The sequence below is a fragment of the Varroa destructor genome, unplaced genomic scaffold (genome assembly GCF_002443255.2).
Source record: "Varroa destructor unplaced genomic scaffold, Vdes_3.0 BEIS01000001.1, whole genome shotgun sequence".
NCBI lineage: Eukaryota > Metazoa > Arthropoda > Arachnida > Mesostigmata > Varroidae > Varroa > Varroa destructor.
In genome coordinates this window covers 55578309-55598977 of record NW_019211454.1, presented here as the reverse complement: position 1 = coordinate 55598977, position 20669 = coordinate 55578309, and the positions used below count along the sequence as shown (strand labels likewise).

General features: G+C 43.7%; 1 protein-coding gene and 1 long non-coding RNA gene across 9 annotated transcripts in view; one reads left to right on the top strand and one right to left on the bottom strand.

The window, feature by feature from the left end:
• Positions 1 to 20669, bottom strand: part of LOC111253668 (uncharacterized) — a 106935-nt gene that overhangs the window by 15048 nt on the left and 71218 nt on the right. For 3 of the 6 annotated variants that reach the window (XM_022813428.2, XM_086976881.1, XM_022813418.2), the window contains exons 2-4: positions 9484 to 9565; positions 1348 to 2170; positions 444 to 578 (exon numbers count right to left, since the gene is read on the bottom strand). In XM_022813428.2, coding sequence (XP_022669163.1) covers positions 444 to 578; positions 1348 to 2170; positions 9484 to 9541 — 1016 coding nt within the window. In that variant the 5' untranslated portion in view covers positions 9542 to 9565. Of the gene's footprint in view, positions 1 to 443; positions 579 to 1347; positions 2171 to 4144; positions 4260 to 9483; positions 9566 to 10908; positions 11086 to 20669 lie in introns of those variants that run through there. The other 3 variants (XM_086976798.1, XM_086976987.1, XM_086976952.1) reach the window with 2 other exon arrangements.
• Positions 4264 to 10531, top strand: LOC147758837 (uncharacterized). Of its 3 annotated transcripts, XR_015318792.1 has the most exons (6): positions 4264 to 6374; positions 6833 to 7231; positions 8008 to 8075; positions 8307 to 8623; positions 9496 to 9599; positions 10197 to 10531. It is a non-coding gene; the product is annotated as an uncharacterized LOC147758837 (long non-coding RNA). The 3 variants fall into 3 exon arrangements; XR_015318824.1 differs by lacking the exon at positions 8008 to 8075 and having other exon boundaries at positions 4268 to 5717; XR_015318775.1 differs by lacking the exon at positions 8008 to 8075 and having other exon boundaries at positions 4268 to 6374.

Genomic DNA, 20669 nt, shown 5'->3' with positions numbered 1-20669 from the left:
TATATATATGTGGCTAATGTATTGATTCTAATATGCTACATAAATGAAGTTTCCACCCACCTCAATTCAGATCTGCTTGTCTAAGCCTAATTGGTATAAAGAATTCATATATAGTATAACTGTAAAATGAAATAAAGATTCCCCGTATGTTGATTGATTAGGCAGTCCATTGTTAAACAGGGCGCTAAGGGATGAAAAAATCAAGAGAGACAAAACAGCTGGTGCATGGGGCCGATGATGTTTGACTCGCTTAACATAGAAAAGCTATGTTAAATTGGTGCTGAGAGTTTTATTGGTGAATACGGAAAAACTTCCAGCTAGCTTTAGGGTGTGCCAGTTCGAGCATGTATTCTAATAGGTGGGTGATGTTGCTGGACTTAACATAAACTTATCTTCGATCTTCTAATTATACCAAGCCAGCATATACTATATTGATAACTTACCCGTCGTGTAGAGTGAATCCGGTGATAACCATGTGTTCTCCCACAGTAATGTTCTTTACGTGCTCCTCGAGTTTAGCTAGCAGTTTCTTGAAGTCACCATCAGTTGCTGTGACTGTTAGATTAAGTGTAAGAAACCTGCGGAAATAATACGGTAGACGGCAAAACGAAAAACAAAAACAGATATAAAAACAGAAAGGTATGGTTAATGTCAGCAAACAACACCGCAACGTTCAGAGTGCGGATTTTAGTTCGCACCTAAGTGTACGCTTTTTTTTGTTCGCATTACAAATGTTCTGTTGTGTAGCCGAGGCAGGCCAGTGAGAAAGGCCGCGCCCATAGGACAGGCCCAGGTCAAGAAGGGCCTGGATGGCTCGATGGGCACGGCTCCGAAAAACGAGTCTTTTTCTCTTTTGGTTTTTTCTACCGAGTAAACTCTCACTAGGCAGTAATGCAAGCGATACGGCAGGAAATGAATTCAAATGGATACGACGGAGCCGACAAGCAAGCACCTACGGATAATACAACGTTAGTCTCGCATGGACAACCAGCATCTATGGTCTACTGGTCCTTTTGTGTGAGTTGTAAAAGGAAAGCACGAAAAAACGAGAACAAAAACGAGGGATTGTGCTGTGGAAGCTTGTGCTTCGGACCGCTTGCACTCTGTTTTACTTGCAAACATGGGCCATGGTAGACAGCTAAGTACCAGAACTTGTTTCCCTAATGTGTGTGTGTTTGCGTCAGCCTGCAGTGATGTACCAATTGGTGTTTTTGCCGCTGATTCTGCTGTTTTTTTATGTTTGAAAGATGGCAGTAGCTGTTTCGGCATTTTCTCGCGTCAACACAAAGGAAAGAGGCGGCGACCGAGTCGCTTGCGGGACAGTGTGATGCTTTACTGTGTACTTACATTTTGCAGCTTGCGTCGGTTAGTTGTACATCAGAAATGTTTTCTGCCAGTTGTTTGAACGTCTTCTCGATATCAATGCGCAAACCAGGCCGTTCATGCTGGGGATGCTCGCAAGCGAGATTTTCCAGTCGTACGGTTATGTTCTGCAGGAACGGTTTACTCGGAATCTCCGGTGGGGGCTCTTCGGGATGTTTGACGCTGTCGATGTCCACGTACTTAGGGTTTCGCGGGCTCTGCGGTGACTGAGAGGCGGGCCCTGAGGTGCTCGTCCCGCTAGAGGAAGCGAAAAAGGTTGGACTCTGTTGGTCTTGGCTATCAGATTCGGAGGCTGTTCCTCCAGTAGGAACTGCGACTACTCCGTCAGACACCTCCGCGGTCTGTACCCTCCGGTCGGCCACCGCGGGGCCCTTCGTAACGGAATCGAGAACCTCTTCAGGCTTCTCTGGGGGTGGTGGTAACGTGGTTGTCGCTGCGGGCGCTGCGGAATCTGTGGTACTGGTGTACGTGGGCATCGTCGTCACGGAGACGCCACTGCCTACTATAGCGGCGGCTGCTGAAGCGGACTGATTTTGATGTTGTAGCTCATTCTTAAGCTCCGAATGTACTATTGAGACTCCTTCAGGGGAGGAATTACCGTCCGCGGATGGCGAACTGGTCTCCGTCACGCTCGTGAGAGCCGTTGCAGAAGGAAAACTCTCCGTGGCAATTGCGGACGCCGACGTTGTCTTCTGAGATGCGGGCTGGGCCTCCCGAGTAATGGCATCCACCACTTCCGCCGCTGTTAGCTGCTGCTGCTGACTGATCGCGGTCACCATAGTGTTCTCTGCAAATAGCCACCGTAGCAGTAGCACACTTTATTAATCTTCGCTCCGTCTACGCCGTGGTTAAAGCGACCCCGGCATCCGATCCCGGCCCAGCGTCTGATTCGATCCTGCTCAGCCTACTGTCGGAAGTCAGAGGCTGAGTTCTGACCAGCGTCAAACGTGTTCCCTCTAAACGTTGCTGAGTCTTATCGTTCGATGGAAAAAAGCATCGCGTAATATCATTCTCATCCTGACATTCTAACCCTCTGATCCCTCCAGACGGACTTCATAATATTACAACTCCCTGCACAAGCTATACTAAGTACCATGATTGCTCGCACTGTAGTAAGGTATGTCGGAAAGCCCACACATCAGATAGTGTCCACAAGCTTCATATAACCTTCTCCAGTATTCCCAGTCACGTAAGCATAACCGTTTTTCTTAGGCCTGACTGATTATCCGGAAGCTAATATGCACGAGATCAGGTTTTCCCTGGATCTTCACCTGTCTGTTCAGCTTAGATAGCTTAAAAACTGACTCCTTTTCTTCGGTCGGCCGTTCTGTTGCCGGCAACGTTTCAATGAACTTTACGATCCTCTCTAACTGCAATCTAACCACCCACGTAATTTTCATCGGATTACAAACCACATTTAGATCAATTGCACATATGTATCCGGAAAGAAAAACTACTCTGAACATTATACAACATAATCGTACATTTTCTAATGTTATGAAGTACGTCTTGTAGAGAAAATTACGTCTTCCACAGTAGATGTAGCAGTGATGTCCTCACCCTCTTAGCGAGTTGCCAACCGAAAGGAAAATAGAGATAACTTGAAATCCGATGTATGCTTATATTTTTCTCCAAAGCTGCTGAGACGAATGTTGTATGTATGTAATGTTTATCGTTATTTTTATTCGCCTTGGCGTGCCATTGGTATTTTACTTGACCTATTCCCTAATAGTTACTTGTTTTTAAGAATTCTACCCTCTCCCACAAAAGATTAAAAGTAAATTTTATGGCATAAGTAGTTTTTATATTCCTGCTGTGGTATAAAGGAGAGTCCTTTCATTTGGAACACGTATTGCTATCGGCAAAGCCTACAAAATCTCTTTGTCGACTACCTACTCAACATCCTAAAAATATAGTAGCGTACATATAACCTAAACATAATATATTTGCCTTATTTGTAATGTTCCATACGGTATATGCAGATATAAGAAGATTATAAATAGGAAAAAAGATTTTAGGCGTACAATATCCCATGCAACAAAATAAATGGCATTCAGTCATCGTTGAGCTAAAAAAAAGACCAGACCAAGCTTAAAGCTTTTTCCTTGGTCGACTCTCGGCTGGGAGTTTCCCACAGCCTTAGTGTCTTGAGACTCTTAGTTCACTAGTACTGAAGTCATGAGATGTAGGCGCTACGTCGCATAGCCGCGGATACTTCACATACGTCTTCCGCCTAGCATTGCTAGTACTTTTTCCTTTCTTAGGAGACATCTCCGTTCTTGTAAGCTGCCTAACGACCCGAGATCTCAGGTCGTCGCTGCTATTTTTCGTGCATGAGCTCATAGCCTTAATATGATTCGCGCCTGCAACTTGACAGTATTTCAAGTTCCTCTCCCTCCTCTACCAAAACCTAATAATAAATAAAAATTTGCCCATTAATTCCTTATTGAGGAAGCTTTTGTTTTTGCGTGTATGAGCTCGGTAAACATTTTGTGCACAGATGTCCGTGACTTACCCTTTATGACACTTGTTTCGCTAAGGCCTCGGCTATCAATGGGACAAGCCTTACCGGCATCAGGTAAATATTCACATTCTTACTATAATAGAGATTACCGGTTCAAACAAAGTTTGAGCCGGTAGAGTCTATTATAGCCTGAATGAAACTACTCACATACATTATACCATGTATCATTAGCTATTACGCCTGCAATACGAATAATTTTATAGAGGTGACTTTACTGAGAGAAAGCATCGTGCTTACGCGCCGTGTTCTGTGCCAGGTAACCACACTCCATTTTACCGCCCTGGTGCGTCGAACTAGACGACAACAGCTGGCTACCTCGTTATGGAAACGCAGTGTTTTGTTGGATGACGGTCTTGCGATGCGTCGTCACACAAACGTGAACAAATAAAACGTCCACGTGAAATGCCTAGAGTCGTGCTCTCAATATTGACTCAGCTCCCTGTGCTCTTGCGTTACCCAAACAATAACGACTAACGTGCATGAACATAACAGAGCGATCTAGCCGCATTAAGTTATCAAACAGCGGGTCCATCTGTTCGTCAAAGCAAGCGTTAAAACCTTGTGGGGCAACCCCATTCCTTCTATATGCCTACTCTGTGCCCGCTTCGCGTATGAATTGAGGGTACGGATGTATCAGAAGCTTAGTTAGTGCTAACGAGCTAACCAGCCAGCTGATTTCCCGACAAATCAAGCGGCAGTTGTGATTGCAACAGCAGCAACTCATTGACCGAAAGATCACCACTTTTTAAGGAAAAGTGTGGCTTTCTTCTGTGGAGTTCTAGCAGGGAACAGCATTATCATAGCCCACCGACGCGACAGAGCCACTGCTGTTTTCGTACACTCGTGCAACACGTTCTGTAGCTCTCTTCGTGGGCCGCCGTCCTGGTCGCTTATGGACTATGATATCTGCTCTACAAGCTACTGCTGTTATGTACAGTTCCCCTACAATTGAAATGACTGCTGGCAAAAGCAGATTCTAGGGATTCTAATGCTGTTCGGACACTATAACGAGCTGTAGCTTTTGCTAGCCGTTCAAAATGACTGAACGAATACACTAACGGATCCACTAAAGGACCGGCAAAAGCGAAATTGAAGCGTGTGTTGCGTACGGCAGGCGACGATATAGCAGTCACGTGGCCCGCCAGTTCCTACTCGTCTGACGACAGCCATCTCTGTCTTACTTTTTCACCACAGAACACAACATAACTCTGACCGCACTGCGATGTCTCGCCTTCTTTATCTGTGACACTCCCTCTACTTTAGTCCGAGCTGGGTTCCTCCTTCACTAGTTCGCACCGTCGCCTTACCCGATTTCTTACGCCGCCCGTTTTACACCAGTCTGGTCACGGCACCGTCATCTACCGAATTTTCGATTGACATTGGTTAGCCAGCGCAATCCCACCAAATAGACATAATGGTAGTCGCTGCAATGGCAACAGCAGCAGCGGTTTGACGGGGTGAACGAGCGAGCGGTCACCCTTCTCTCCATTGGGTCCTTTGTTGGCCTAGCCGGCCACTGCCGGTACCGTTATCTTCATATCCGACTAAGTTCTTCTTTTTTGTTGTTAGCAGTGACCCGACGTGCCGTTGCTGTCCAATAGCCAAATCCCCCATAGCCCAAATGCCGCATCGCAGCTTATAAGAAAGAGCAGTCTCGTGGGGACCAAGATCAGGGAGTCATGCAGAACGGGAGCGCGAAAATCAAAAGAAAACGGACGCGCGAATCGCGAAAGAACAGCGGTAGAGAGATTCAGGCAGAAAGCAACGAACGAGTTGAAAGGAGACCACGAGAAAAAGGATGAATGTGATGGTAGGGGCAATCCCGGTGGGCTCATTTAGGCCGACACTAGCTAGCCAAGCTAAACATTGGTTCCCCATGTCAATGGGATTCTAGTCGCGTCGAACGTGCGTACAGGCTCAGTTCCGCCCTGGTTCTGAAACCAGCCGCAACAATAACGGAGATGACGACCGAAAGGGGAACATCTCCCTTGTTTTCTGTCTCGCCTTTCCTTGCCCTCTCTTTCTCAGTAGGAAGAACCCGCAGTAGGAAGAAAATGTGCTCAATCGGCCTTGATGCTAGAGCCCGTCGCTTATTGCCCCCCTTTTGTGTACCTTGTAAACACGTTTCGTTCTATCATGCGACTGCTGCGTAGCGTGTATTTCACGTGCGTAACAAGCAGCCGCTGGTAGGAGTGCACGCCGTGAATGAGCCTTAACTTTATTTGCTAACACCTTCCAACTATCACTACTACAGCTTGAGATTCTTGACCATTGATTTTGCCGTTGTAGTCAACGCAACAAGACAACGACGGTAACTCACGACTAAAGAGATGAGTTTTACGTTAGAAAACACAGTGTTAGATACGTGTTGTGTTGTCTGTGGACACGAACATCGTTAATATTAGCATGCTGGGCCTATGATAATTGTGCTTCCTAATTGCGTTTCGTATAAGCTGCATGTTTTCAGGTAAGGCCTGGTGCAAGCAAAGCCATTAGAATGTAAATCTTTCAAAAAGTTCACGTACTAAATAGTAGCAAGAGTGTTCGTTGCAGCGACTATCGGTCCTCTTTTAGGCATCAATATCAAGATTGCAGAGAAAGAACCAAATTGGGTATTTCTCTCGCTATCGACGTGCTCCGTACCCCTGGCTTTGATCGATTATATATCCCATCTAATACAGGATAATGTCACGAATAGTACATGCTTATTGAATCTCAAACAGATTAATAAATTCTTGTCTTAATAGAACGCAGATTATATTTCTAGAGAGAAATTCAGTTGGCTCATGAAAAGTACTCTAATGTCAAGTGTCCTAACCTTCGTTAAGTATTCGCACATTTTCTGATCGTTATAAAGCATCTCTATGAAAGCAAGCTCTTTTGCTTCTGAATTTGCTAACAATTCAGGTTCGTTACCCTTTATAGATGAATCAAAACTAATGATGAGAAGTCTTCGTTAGTCTTACTCGTTGGCTAATATCGTGACGCCGGCATCGTCATCGGCAGATAAACCAGGAGCATGGAGAGTTAGAGGGAGCAGTTGCTGAAGGACTGCTTGAGAGCCCAAGTCGAGATGCTTGCTCCATAAGCTGCAGCAGAAGTATCTCTGCTAACTGTAATATATGGAATATGTACATATCCGCTTCATATTCTAATTGATTCATCTAATAACGGCCAACGTTAAAGGCGGCTATTATTGCCATCGACTGCCTTATTCTTCTGGAACAACCTTTAAACTCTTGAATCGCCTCATGAGACCTTGATACAATGTAGTGAGAAAAACATAAACGAACTTCACCGGAAACTAGAAAGATACAACGCAGAGTATGTATCTAATAACAAATTCATTTCTTTCTTTAGCTAATTTAAAATTAAGATAGTTTAACAAAAATGGTTCACCTCATACCCTAGACAACACTAGAGTTATTTCTATTCGAGTAGTTCGTTAGTGTTTCAACATGTTGAAATAACATTTGGTTGCGGATTTTTTATGTGAGCAGATATTTGCAAGCCAAGTTTGGAATGTCTGCTCCATTCTACTGGACGAAGAAACCCTTTGCCTGTGCTAGTATTGTTTACAGATTTTTTTCTCTCGCTTAGCTTGAAGTATCAGAGATCCTTTTCTGTTAAAAATTTCTAACATCCATAGCTCGAGCATTTGATTGGTAAACGACTCCTTTAGGGTAAACGCCTCCAACTCTGTTGAAGGACTTTGATTCTTTCAACCGACTGTTGGTATCCTTCAACCCCGTCGAGTTTCTTTCTCTCTCTCTCTCTCTCTCTCTCTCTCTCTCTCTCTCTCTCTCTCTCTCTGTAGAACTCCTGGCTAAACAGCCAACGTCGTAGAACGTTTTTAGGCAATAGGATCAGCTTAGCGTCCAACCCTCGCAACCTTAGCTCAAGCGGGAGCATTTAACAACAATAAGCTTAGTCGACGACCTCCGCCGAAGTCGTAGTGTCGCATGCTCGTCATATCAAATATATATCGATTCCACGACGGCCATATCTTATAATAACACTCTAAACGGCTGCAAAATACAATTAGCGCTCGCTCAAACTGGAACGACTAACACTGTGATATATTTATGTAAAATCTTTAGTTCTGAGGACTCGAGATGCCGAGGCTATAAACTCGAATGAGATTTTTGTGACCGATAACTAATAACAGGTAAAATCGCTTCGATTTTACTTTTACCAATATAATAAAGCACATTTGTTTAGGCTAACTTACTAATTATATATGCCAAAGTATAGTCTATTAATAAATTCTAATATTGCAGCACCAGTTTGTGAGTCACCATTTTCTCGAGTGATACGTGATGGACATTACTTTGGGCACACAGTATTTATTTCTTTGATAGTGATTTCGCCAGAACACTACAAGTAAACTTCTTTGCAGGTGGATTTTGAACAAGTTTGCATATACTCTTCATGCTGTCATCGTAGCGCCATCCACATTACGAAAAAAAAACAACTGCTTTTTCGAAAGTGTCCTTCGTTCGTGACTACAAGACAAAGCAAACTGGGGAGTAAAAAAAGCATCAAAAAACTGAAGTCAACTAGTAATGCAACATAATGCAGAAACGTTGCATGGCATTTCAACTACACACTACACGATGAATACTTAGCCTACTTGACGCTTTGAAGAAGGCGCTGTTATGTATGTGACAAGGAGCCTTTGGAACTTTGCCCCACATATACAAACAGAATAAACAGGTGCATTTTAATAGTTCGTTTTTCCTATGTTATACCTCAGCCGTTGCTTTAAAAAAGCTTCTGACGAGCGTTCGCTTAAAATGACGTTAAAAATGACGCTTAAAATGTTTTTTAATTGTGAAGTTAAACTGTATTTTTTAAACACGTGTCTGGTAAAGCGTCAGCCAATATTCAAGTGTTTTTTACAGCAACTACCAAAGCCTTTTTTTCGATGTAGGAAAGAGTATTTTCCCTGGAAACCACCTCTAAGGACGATCGACTAAGGATCAATTCTATAAAGCTACGCTCTATGAGGCTGCTTTATAGAGACCCTTACTACTTAATAGTAGATCGAATCTGTCCGTATGACTTCACGGCGCTTTTGCTACGCCGAGCTTTGGCTGCATGTCCTTTTATTTAGATGCATACACTTTGTTGAGTTATTATCCTACGGGTTATTAATATATTGCATATATATTTTATAACCTTTCAAATTTGCAATTATATTGACTTTTATTTACAAAGAATGTTGACTCTCTTATAACAAATATATTAAGGGACCATATCCCAATAGGTGTATATATTGCGCTGGGCATATATATAGGCTTTGGATCTGCACGGAAGTTTATCTACAAATAATACCCGAACCCCACTCTTGGAATTTGACGATGTGAAGAATCGATTCAGCCTCGATGATAGGCACCAATGTTGTCCTTTATGACTAGACTGCGCCGTGCGTCCGTCTAGTCCTATGTCGAATTCTTTTCGTTAGGTGAACATCAATTGGCCTGCGCCTATCTGTTTAACCTATCCATCTTACTGTCCTTCTCTGGATATAAACATATATACATTGCAATAGTTATTATTATTATTTTGTTTACCTTGTTGTGTAGGAGCAACTGCGGCTAGAGCCACGACCACCATTAAGAAGAGATGCATCGTTTCGCAGACGTAGCGGCACAGCTGAAATTCATTAAAGAAAGCCCAACAATCCGTGGTTAGCTTCTGTTTACAGCTCGTTTATAGTAAATGACCATTTCGACTGCTATACAATTAGACGCCATATAGAACGTGTTTCAATGTCTCAGTAATGAGTAGTCATAATAATTAATTCCGCTCCCGTAGTAGATTTATTAGTAAAATTATAATGCAGAGTAGCTGATCTATCCTCGTTGTCGTAGGCGATCAGCGTTTGACTTTCGTACTTAGTTTCATGTTCAATCTGAAGCGTCAGCTGGGGAGAGTGTAAACAATTTTTACTGACTAATGTCACAAACGGCCGCCGGAAAATGTTTTTGACACCAATCGGTATTTATGCTTTCAAAATTTTTATTTCATAGTAAACTTTACGGCATCGCAAAGGATTGCACTCGCAATAATTTCTAGAGAAACTATACCAATGCCTTTGTTATTTTAAATTTGACATGTTTGTAAAATAGTGGTAATTAGTGTTATTATTGATATTATGATATCAATAACATCGGCAATCGAAATCGGCATGTTTAAGTCTGCTCTTCAAAGCATTTTCTTTACTTGTATATTGTAAAAATGAGCTTCTAGCTAAGCTAAGCCATGTTTATTCTTCGGTTTTCAGGAAACCGAAGAGTGGCTTACATACGTCCTCAACAAAGCAGCCCATATCCACTAGAACACGGACGGGCCAGTTTCGCCAATTTATCGGCAACAAAGATTTAGGGTGCTCCTTTCAAGTATTCGGAAGCCTAAATAACATAGTTTATTCGGCATAAGATATACACTGTAATATCGAACAAAAGTACAAGAATGTACAAACTAGAAGTTAATAACATGTTGTTCCGAAAAAATTTCATAAGTTTACTACTTAAATCAGCTGTCAACAATGGAATTATATATTCCTTTCAATTAACGTTAAAATAAAGGTAGTAATAATAACTATTATTATCTCATTGACTGGATTTGCATTGATCTGATAATATCACTAAAACGATACAAATTAGCAACATATGTAGGCGTAAAAAATAAAAGCTTCAGATCCGCAGCAAATTAAAAAATAACACATAGAGCTGTTTTTAATTGTTTTCATTTACGTTGGACAAATTTGTTAACTTAGATCTATAATGTCTGGTCATCAGGATAATAGTAAAATGATAGTGGTAGCCAGCCAGGCAGAACGGTTGGCTCGTCTGTTTGACTATGCGAATGGCTGGCGGGTCAGCGATCTTTCGACCGACGCCACTGCCTCGTCCTGTATTTTCCTATTTGCCCCCTCTCCGATCACGGAACGATTGCTGATGTAGACGTGGCAAGGAAGCAAGAGAAATGCATACATTACTGGGATCGAAGACGAGTTGAGCAAGCCGCGGTAAAGGCAATAGCAGAACAACGACGGTAGTCGGCTTCGATACGCAAAGGTGTAGTCCTAGTAAGCCATGACGCTCTTTTGTGAATCTTTCTGGGTTGGTGTCAGCGCCCCCCAAAAAGCTCGTCATCGTCGTCCCCTTTTTCAAACTCGAGGGGCGGCGGCGTCAGCGGCAAAGGCTAGGATGACGAATCACTGTGATGTACGTCAGCTAGCCTGACTCGGGGACCGACGCTCTTTTATTCGGGTGGCTCTTGTCGGTCCACAGATCCCAAGAGGAAGAAGAGCTATTACGGTCTGTAAAGGGAGATAAAGCCGGCGCATGCGAGGCAAGCCAGAGTCGCACTCACACACACACACAGATGCACAAACAAGCGAAAGGCATCGAGGATACGCACTACCTTGGGAAAGAGTATATCTGCCGATAGACTAAGTCATTCAGCAATCTGCTCATCCCTGGTGCATTAAAGCCATCATTTCATCTACGGTATTTTTCCTCAGCGGTAGTAGTGCCCTTCCTGTTGCTACTGCTACAGCCCCAGAACGATCATCGTATTATCACCAATCGGAGCAGACTATATGCTTTGACCGTCTTTGACCTTCAAACAGGCTGGCGGTGGTAACTTTTCGTACGCAGCCTTTCATACCGGTCTCGGCTGAGCTTGCTATGCCACGCTAGGCTAAAGAGCTGCTGTTTAAACCAGCTTGGAAGAAAGTTATCTAGGCTAGCTAGGTCACTGACGACATATGTTAGAAATGCTTAGAAAATGGTTAGTGGAGCGCGGGACGTAACAGACTATGGGGGCGGTTCAATAGACCGGTCAGAAAGCGCGTATGTATATGCGCCACTGTAACGCTATCAGGCGTTTGGTTTTGGGAAACTGCCACTACCAGTGGCCAATGTCACCGCTAACCTGTCGCACGTCAAATGCCTGAATTATATCTGCAAGCTTAAGCGAGTAGGCACACCCAGCTTGACATCCCTGGTTCACTTCCAGGTTGAGCAACTTTATTCAAAATTGTTTTTTTATCTTATGGATGACTGGAGTGGTCAACTACAGGTCGTTAGACTGGACGCACTCAGGCAGATACGGTACCTTTGGCAATTTCGTTGAAGGTTAGCAAACTAACGAATAATGGCGAAAGGGCCTTCTTCCTGCTAATGCAGATCGGTGTTATTTACTAGACATGAAATGATGTAAGCAAGCCTTCGGCTTTAGCAGAAGATGATATTATAGACGAGCAAAGTTTCGATAGTAATCTTGTCTCAGAGAGACACGCTAATCAGCTTCGGTCCATGTGTAGATTCTCCGCACCGTTGTCTCCAATTTTATGCACTCGCCTCGGCCTTTCACCTTATAATTAAAAACGTATCGTGATGACTGCAAAGGTCACATTAAACGGCCGAGCTGATTGCCGCTGAGATTGTGTACGGCTAGGAGCAGCGTATCAATGAAGGTAATAGTGGATTACGTGACAACACGGCGAGAATATTATTCATGTGTATTATACTATTTGCTACTGTTCCTTGCAATAAATTGAAACTGTGGCTGTCTGATTGCAAAAAGAAAGAAAAAGGTGACTGATGGAGCTTTCACGTTTAACGATTTGTCGTCTAGGAGCAGCGAACGTGCCGCCGTAAGCCTAACCACTGTGGAGGCCAACAATGTTCGGCTTATTCGCAAGCTCGTTCGCTTTATCTATATGTTACTGAATTTACAGTGAAATGAGAGCTTCTCGTTTTTTGCATGAAAACGTGTTCAGGATGGGAAGAGTGGAACGAGCAACTGGGTTGAACTTATCTTGCAGGTTTTCGTTTGGCTGTCCCTAATCCGATCTACTGCACTTTAGCGTAAGTTCCCCTTGCCCTTCTTGAACCTTCATTGCTTTGATTTTGCCGCCTAGGCTTGCCTACCCGGAGTCAATCACACTATTGACAATTTCTAGCTTCATGTCAATCGACGACGGCTCGTCTCTTTTATTTAGAAGATTGCTGTTCCCTGCGTGTTGTTATCCTAGTTGTAGATCACTGTTCTACCCTGCGCTACATTCTAGAAAGTATGCATCGGCGCACCATATCCATGTCAGAAGACGTCGCTTAGTAACCCATGTTTGCTCATCGAAAGATCTAACAAAAAACTGGCCAGCTACCTAACAACCAGCTGAACGTCCAGTAGTATTTCTGCCTACCTAAATAGTTTATAAGGTAAAACGGTTAGGCAGGTCAAACGCTGCTACTACAGTACAAGGTCTGCGTCGCCAGCAACCGGGCCAGTGAAGCGGTCGTGTAGTTCTAGTTGGGTTTGATTGACTGGCTTGTTCTCCCATTCGTTTGTTCGCTACTCAGTCCGGTGGTAGTTCAATCAGGTGGACTAGAGGGTCTGCGACAGCCCAGACTATGAACAAGAAAATGAGAGGGAGAGAGAGAGATGCAAGCGAAAGCGCCGTAGACAAAGCTAGCTAGGGTAAACTCAACTCAGTGAGTCTGGTCGCTACGGGAACGCCGTTATTGCAGTTGGAAGAGCCATTCCATCGAACAAACTTTAGAACTTGGTAGGCCACTGTCACCACGACGACGGCTGCAGTAACCCTATAATCCCTTGTTTTGCCCTAGCATTGCTTTGTTCCTATTCGAAATGGGAGATAGCAGTCGCAACGACAACGAAGGCAAAACATCCTGCAGTGACAACGACAATTGTCTTTAATGAACTGGTCGTCTTTGTCCACTCGCCAGCTAGCCCACTCGCTAGAGACTGCTGGATCAGACCAGACGTCAACAACAATGCGCCTAACGGCACCGTACAATCAGAAACCAGCGGCCACCATTTCAAATAACTGGCTGGCCATTTAACCCGTTAAAGCTTGACACCTATTAATTGAAAGAGAGAGATTGAAGATTGATGATTAGCGACCGCTGCAGCTGAACGGCAGTTTATATAATGGGTCGTTTGGAGATCGCTGTATCTCGACTACGCCTCTCGAATTGAGCACGATATCTCACAAGCCATTCATACGCTTATACCCTCATACATGCTGCTGTGCATACAGCTTAGCTACAGGGCGCCTCTTTATCTGTCCGTGTTAGTTCGCTAAAAGTAGTAGTATGTAACTAAAAAAATCTGCTAAGAAGATATATATTCAGGGCAGTATGTAGTAGACATAAGGTGAATGGTTTATAGTACAACGATCTTTCTGTTACCTTTTGGCCTTCAACTGCGCTCATGCCTAAGAACTGGGTGATACGAACGCTGAGGAACGTTATTGAAAACAGCATTTCCCGCCGCTAATATTTCTCCTACTCAGCAAGCTGTTGAGCATATATACGTATAAAATCGGTATACATTTATATATACGTAAACCAATTTTATACTCTACCAAACGCTTTCATATATTTCATATATCACGTGCCTTGACGCCCGTGCACGAAGAAAACATCTAGCGAATAGCAAGCCTACTGTTTAACCTCATAATGGTTACATAGCGTATAGTACTACAGCTATATCATTACCGAGCTTAGAATGTGGAAATCTTGAAGAGAAACCGATATTTCAGCCTCCTCTATCTTTTGCTGTGATATACTTTTTGGACGTGAGTCTGTTCTCGAAACACCTATGCAAAAATCCATTGAGTGGAAGTCGGGGCAGCTGGTAGCTCCCAACAACGAACCTTGCTAGATAGGTCCGAAAGGAGCATCCTTCAGTTTCCTTTAGTGCATCTTGTTGAAAAATGGACAGCTCGCCTCTTCAAACATCGAGAAGCTTATCTGCACTCGCAGATCCCGGAGCTCATCGCGTTAGGTCTAATAGTTCAGTATTTCGAATAGCCAAAAAAGCCTTTTTTAAACAAACTGCTTATTCTTCAAAAAATTTATTCTGAATGTTTTCTGCTACCTTGTTCGACAGCGAAACCGCAGGAAGTAGATTGTTTATACCGTAATAATCATATTATTTTCGATACGTTGAAGGTAATCGTTTGTTTGATATAACAAAACATGACTTATTGTAACTTATTGGGCTATATAATAATAAATGATTATCCTCAGGGCATGATTTTATTCAAGAAGGAAGTTTTCTTTGTCTCGGTGTATGGTACTAAATGTAAGCTCGAAACAAAAGTTAATTTTAAGGTATTGGCTTTGGTTCTTCATGCTACGATTTTTCAGTTGAAAAACAAAAGAGAAACCCGTATGAAATATTCATTCAGCGAAAAAACACCGCTTAGTAGGAAACCAACTTTTGATTTAGATTATGCTATACGAGGATTCTCAATAAAATTAAACAAAAATTAATGGTTGGTGCCCCTTAAACAAGTTCCTATATTATTATTTATTGTTCTACAGAGTCCATCTTGATTTAGAGACTATTTGTCTAACGTAACACAAATCCAAGAAATTATATATTATTGCCAATCATTAAAAACAACACAGCACAAGATATTTTCCCTCGGTGAGCAGCAAAGCTAAGCTTGAACACGGAGGTTACGTTTCAAACTTGAAACTTAATTAACCTTGAGTCCCATAATCTTTTCTGTACTATAGTTCATTAAGTTCACATACACTAGAGTAGTAAGTTCTTAATTTCTTTCGAGCCCGTTATTCATAGTACTTTATTCACCTAAACAGGCCGGCCAGCCACCGGGATACCTTTGCAACGAGACTAGGACCTTATCTTGTTGCAGTACCCATTGTGGCTTCTGCGTATTAGGCAGGCACCGCTTTGTGTGTGCTCGATTAACTGCCGATACGTAGGCATCGGCTGCCGAAAGGATTTAAAAAGCTATTCAACGGTATCATTGACCATAGAATGGTACTGACTATTGAACACACAAGGAAACCCTACCGATGGCTGGATCCTGCATCCCACAATACTCTTTTAATGGACACGAAAATAGGACACATTCAGAAAGTAAGAAATACCATTCAGAATTGACATGGTGTATCATCTTAGCCTTCCGTCTCCCCTTCCTGTTTAGACGATGATGCAACTGCCGTGCGCAAGAATATAGAACACGTTATTTGGTAAAGAAACAAACGACTTATACTGATGTAAAACGAGACTTTTCAACGTTATCTAAAACTTTTCCACTTGTTGGGAATAACTAAAACATTATGACATTTTGTTTATATCTAGAATAATAGTGTTCTTCTAACTTGCAGAATCAATGTATATACATACACAGTGTTGAACAAAGTGAATATTATCCTTATGCTCCCTGACATGCATTTACAAGCTAATTCGAATATACGCGCCTGTTACGTTGATAATCTACGCGCATGCATGATGATTATGACAGAGCAAGTAACCACACCGAGGCGCGAAGGCTTGTCGGCTTCAGAATGATTGTCGAGCTAGGCAAACTTTCATTCAATAATGTGCGCTTCGAATAAGCTCGAAGGGAACTACGTCGACAGAAGGCTAACCAGCTGGCTGTCGACTTGCCAGTGGCTTATTGGATGATTAGGACATATGACCCTGACTAACCTCAATTGCACGCTTGAACAATTCTCTCAGACGTCGAAGACCTGTCAGCTTCGAAATCCAGGCGAAGGCCAACAAACGACGGTGACGGCGGTAACTGCCTGATACCCGCTAACAGCAGCGCAGTTGCTTCGACGTTTATCTAATTCCTTCTGTTGCAATAAAATTCAAATTAGCACTTGGCACTGGGTTGGCTGGATCGCCTTGCAGCTTGCCACCACCGAAGACGTGGGCAGCCGGTAGAACCACGACGACTCAACAACGTCGTTCTTTCCTCTACTTTTGCTAGCCTCGAGCTATAGGGACCGTCAGTGCAGAGCAGCGTCGACGAACGACAACAGCAACTGCTAGAACCGACGCGCTACCGGCTAAATGCGGCGTCTGCGGGAAACTCTTCATACCGGTAGCTATGGCCCCTGGCGAGGTGATTTCGAGCAATCAAAGTGGGATCTTGAACCCTCGGTTCAAGCTATATACAGTATAACCTTTGTTACTTTCAACTGTCACTACATGAAAGGCCAGAACAGATTGAGATGTTCTTATCGTGTCACGTCACCCGAGACGCTTCTTCGGCCATACGCTCACGCACTTAGATACACCACGAAATCCACTCACAATTTACTAGCTCACTGTGCCAGTCGACAGAAGCCTTTTAAACCACTCGAGGTTGCTACAAGTGCAGATGGTTGACAAGTCGCTAACAATGGGAAGTGGAGAAACCCCCAGCATTGACAGCGGGCCTTTCTGGTCGCATTATTGACGCAGACTCACAATATATGGACGCTGGTCCCGATATTATCGACAAACGCACATGCTAAGTTACTTTGCGCGGTTTGAGTAATAATGGCAGTGGAACTATTCGGTTACTGAGAAGTGATCGAAAATAACAAAAGTAAAGTATAGAGACGCAAAATCCACCCAGTTTCTGATTAATGAAGTCGCGGCGTAAGTATGCACCGTTTCTGCTCGAGTTTGTAGAGCTTCGCTGAGTTGTCTTTAAAGTCAAATCATGAAGCTAAGTGTTGGACTTTCGTGTGATTGATGTGGCCGCGCACGATCAGCGCCTATCCGCTTTAATTTTATTGGCCTCTGGTAAATAACTTTGTGGCATTCCTGCCGATACTACTTTGTAAAAACTGGAGGCTTCAATTGGACAGATTGGCGGCTACTGTGCAACAAACCGTAGAGTCAAAGCGAGCTGCTAGGATGCCCTTAAGGCGTTGCGACCGAGTTCGAATGATAATCAAAGTACCCAGCAAACAACACTGACGTGGATCTTTCGTTAAAGCTTTCCAAGGCCATGTCAAAGTCCTGCTGTTGAAGAGCCACTTGAAAGCCGAGGAAAACAAGGTAATATTTGAAGTAAAAGAAATACAATGAAAGCACGGGAAAAATAAAAGATAGTGTTGAACGAAAAACGTGAGAGGAACAAAGACACGTCACGTATGCTATTCTATTTTATGAACGGCTCGGCGAGAGTATCGGGTTTGGAGTTGGTCCTAGGTGTGGAGGTCGGTTAGAAGCAGGGTTAAATAGGGCAAAGCGGATCGATCCGGCGAATGCGTTGCTGTAGAGGATACTTCTTCTGCGCAATTGAGCAACTAAGTACGAAGAACGTTCTGCCTGAAGCGCCTCCGTTTGGATAGAGTAGTCAGAGCCGCTTAGTATCGTGAGACTTGTTGTCTCTCTTGGACGAATCAACGGAGCGACAAGATCCGTCCGATATCAAGCTGAGATACTAAGCCTGAGGCTGTATTTGCTCAACGGCCATCAGCAATGGAATACTAGATTTTAGTTGGCCCTCCTTGTAAGTGAACTTGTAGCGCGTTCTTCTTTCTCGAATCCCATATATATATATATATATATATATATATATCTATTTTGATTGGTCTAATAATTTTGTCTACTTGCGTTCCTCGACAGTCTTCATTATAAGAGCTGCGAACACAAACCATAAAGGTATTTTTTTCCTCCAATTAAAGGTATTTCTTCCAATTACTTTAACTTGCAGAGCTGTGCCTTTCTAAACAACTATTTTCGTTGACGTTGCAGAATATGGCAGCAGGAAAACGAATCGCTTAAGGACAAGGAAGGGACACCAAAGATTTACAGTATAAACATCCAAATACTAACAATCTGCGACGCTGATCGACAATACGATCACTGCTTTCCGATTTAATGAACCTAGCTGGTTTCGGTTCAATCTTAACGACATTCTGAACGTTGCAGGTCAATAACGTTAACGCGGCAACAAGAGCAGGCCATCCGGAAAATCTAGCACAAGATAAATTGCACCTGATTTGAGATGGTAAATGAAAAAGGGGGCATTACTTTGCCTGGCGTGGCATGTAGGTATTCACCGGCAACAGACAGACCGACTGGCCTCTTGCTATTTCATTCGACCACTGCCTGGTGGCGTATTGTTACTGCCGCCGGCGTCGCTGTCTGGATTGGCCACCTCCATCAATCTCCTGCAATGTCGCCGGCTACTACTGCAACACGTCCTAGCTTGGAGACCCATCGGGTGTGAACGACGGTCCACCAACCGCCAAAGTGGAAGCGTAGCGCCGTGCTGTGGTATGGTAAAAAGGGGGTGAAGCACAGCACCACTTTGCGTTCGTGGTAGCAGCAGGAGCGACTATATTTTTTCTCCTTTTTCGCCGCTAGAATGCCATCGCCCGTTTACTCCGACCATCCGTAGCCTGAAAATACCAGCAAAGCCAACTACCTGGATTCGCTGCCGGAAGCGGCGGCTCAGCGTCCCTGATCAAAGGATGCTAAACATGACCACTTGACGGCCCTAGCTAAACAGAGTTGCGTAGTGAGCTGAGGAGATAACGTAGCGAGCGGTCATGGGCTGGCCTGCCACCTTTTATCGTTGCACATGCCAGAGCAGACTGCTGCAAGAATAACAGCAAGGGCAGTTTTGCGTAGTGACATCGAGGTCCGATGCTCGAACCGATCATCCATCAATCGCCTAGTTCAATCGGCCAAAGTTGAGTCGAACACAAAAGTAGAACGGGAGAGTAAAGGGAAAGATGGTGGTGAAAATGGTAAAATATCAGAATATACAGGAAGACAATGAGACAGCAAGCCAACGGTAAAAAGCAACGGGCTTGTCTGAGCTGTCTACAGGGTTTGAAAATCTAGGCTCTAGGGGTTTGGGATTTTAGTTTCGAGGAAGTGTAGAAGGCCAAAGAAGAAAAAGATAAAGACGTGGATAGGAACAGACAGAAGAAGATGAACGAAATATGCAGGGCCAAAAGACGTAGGCATCTCCTGTTGTTTATGTCCTAACCACTGCGAACAATACGACAGAAGCCAGCAACATTTGTCAGAAGTGGCACGGCTGACTAACAGCATGCCACGCAACATATTAAATGAATCATAGCTTTGCTCGTTGATTGGTTCACCCAATCCCTGGCTGTATCTGCATTCGTAGAAGGTCTGCTGACACAACAGCTACAGGGTCGTTGTCCTCAAGGACTGCGAGACATCGACCCTTTCAGGGACATCCTCTATTGCAGGCGGCTTCTCGCCGCCGTTGTCGTTACTGCTACTATCGCTAGGAGACTATCAGAAAAAAACAAAAATGGGCCAAAGGAAAATACCTGTTCCTTCATAGATACAATGTACGATTGCTGCTGCTGCGGCTAGAGGGCTAGCTATTGTTGCTATTATTGCTATTGCTCGAATTGCTGTTGATAGATAATGATGCTAGTGAGATGAGAAAGCCATCATGGCAATGGTGAAAAGCTACTATTATTAGTACTGCTGCTACAGCGACTGATCTGTGAAGAGGAGCACTGTGCCCTGTACTGTAGATGGGACAGCTCAGGTGGAAGTTTTAACCAACAGACAAAAGCTCTCAAAGGGCAGGCAAACAGAAAAAAAAAGGCAAAGAAGGCTCGATAGCGTTGATGACATCTTGATGATCCAACTTAACTCACAGATATCGCTGTACGGAGGAATTTCGGCGTCAGATAACGGCGCTCTGCAACACGACCGATCAAACGCCCGACTGATCGCCAGCCCTCCGCCTGCCGGTCTGTTCGATTCGATCAGTCGTTATCTTTACATCATGTACATGTGTCTATAATGTATTTATCTACTGCCTGTCTACCACTCACTTTGATCAAATTCTTGCTCCATATTCTGATTGAACAACAGACAAGATTTTTAGAACTCGAGAAACGAGCTAAGGGGCAGTCTCCTTGTAGATCGCTGAAGGAAAACGAAGATTAAATAGCAG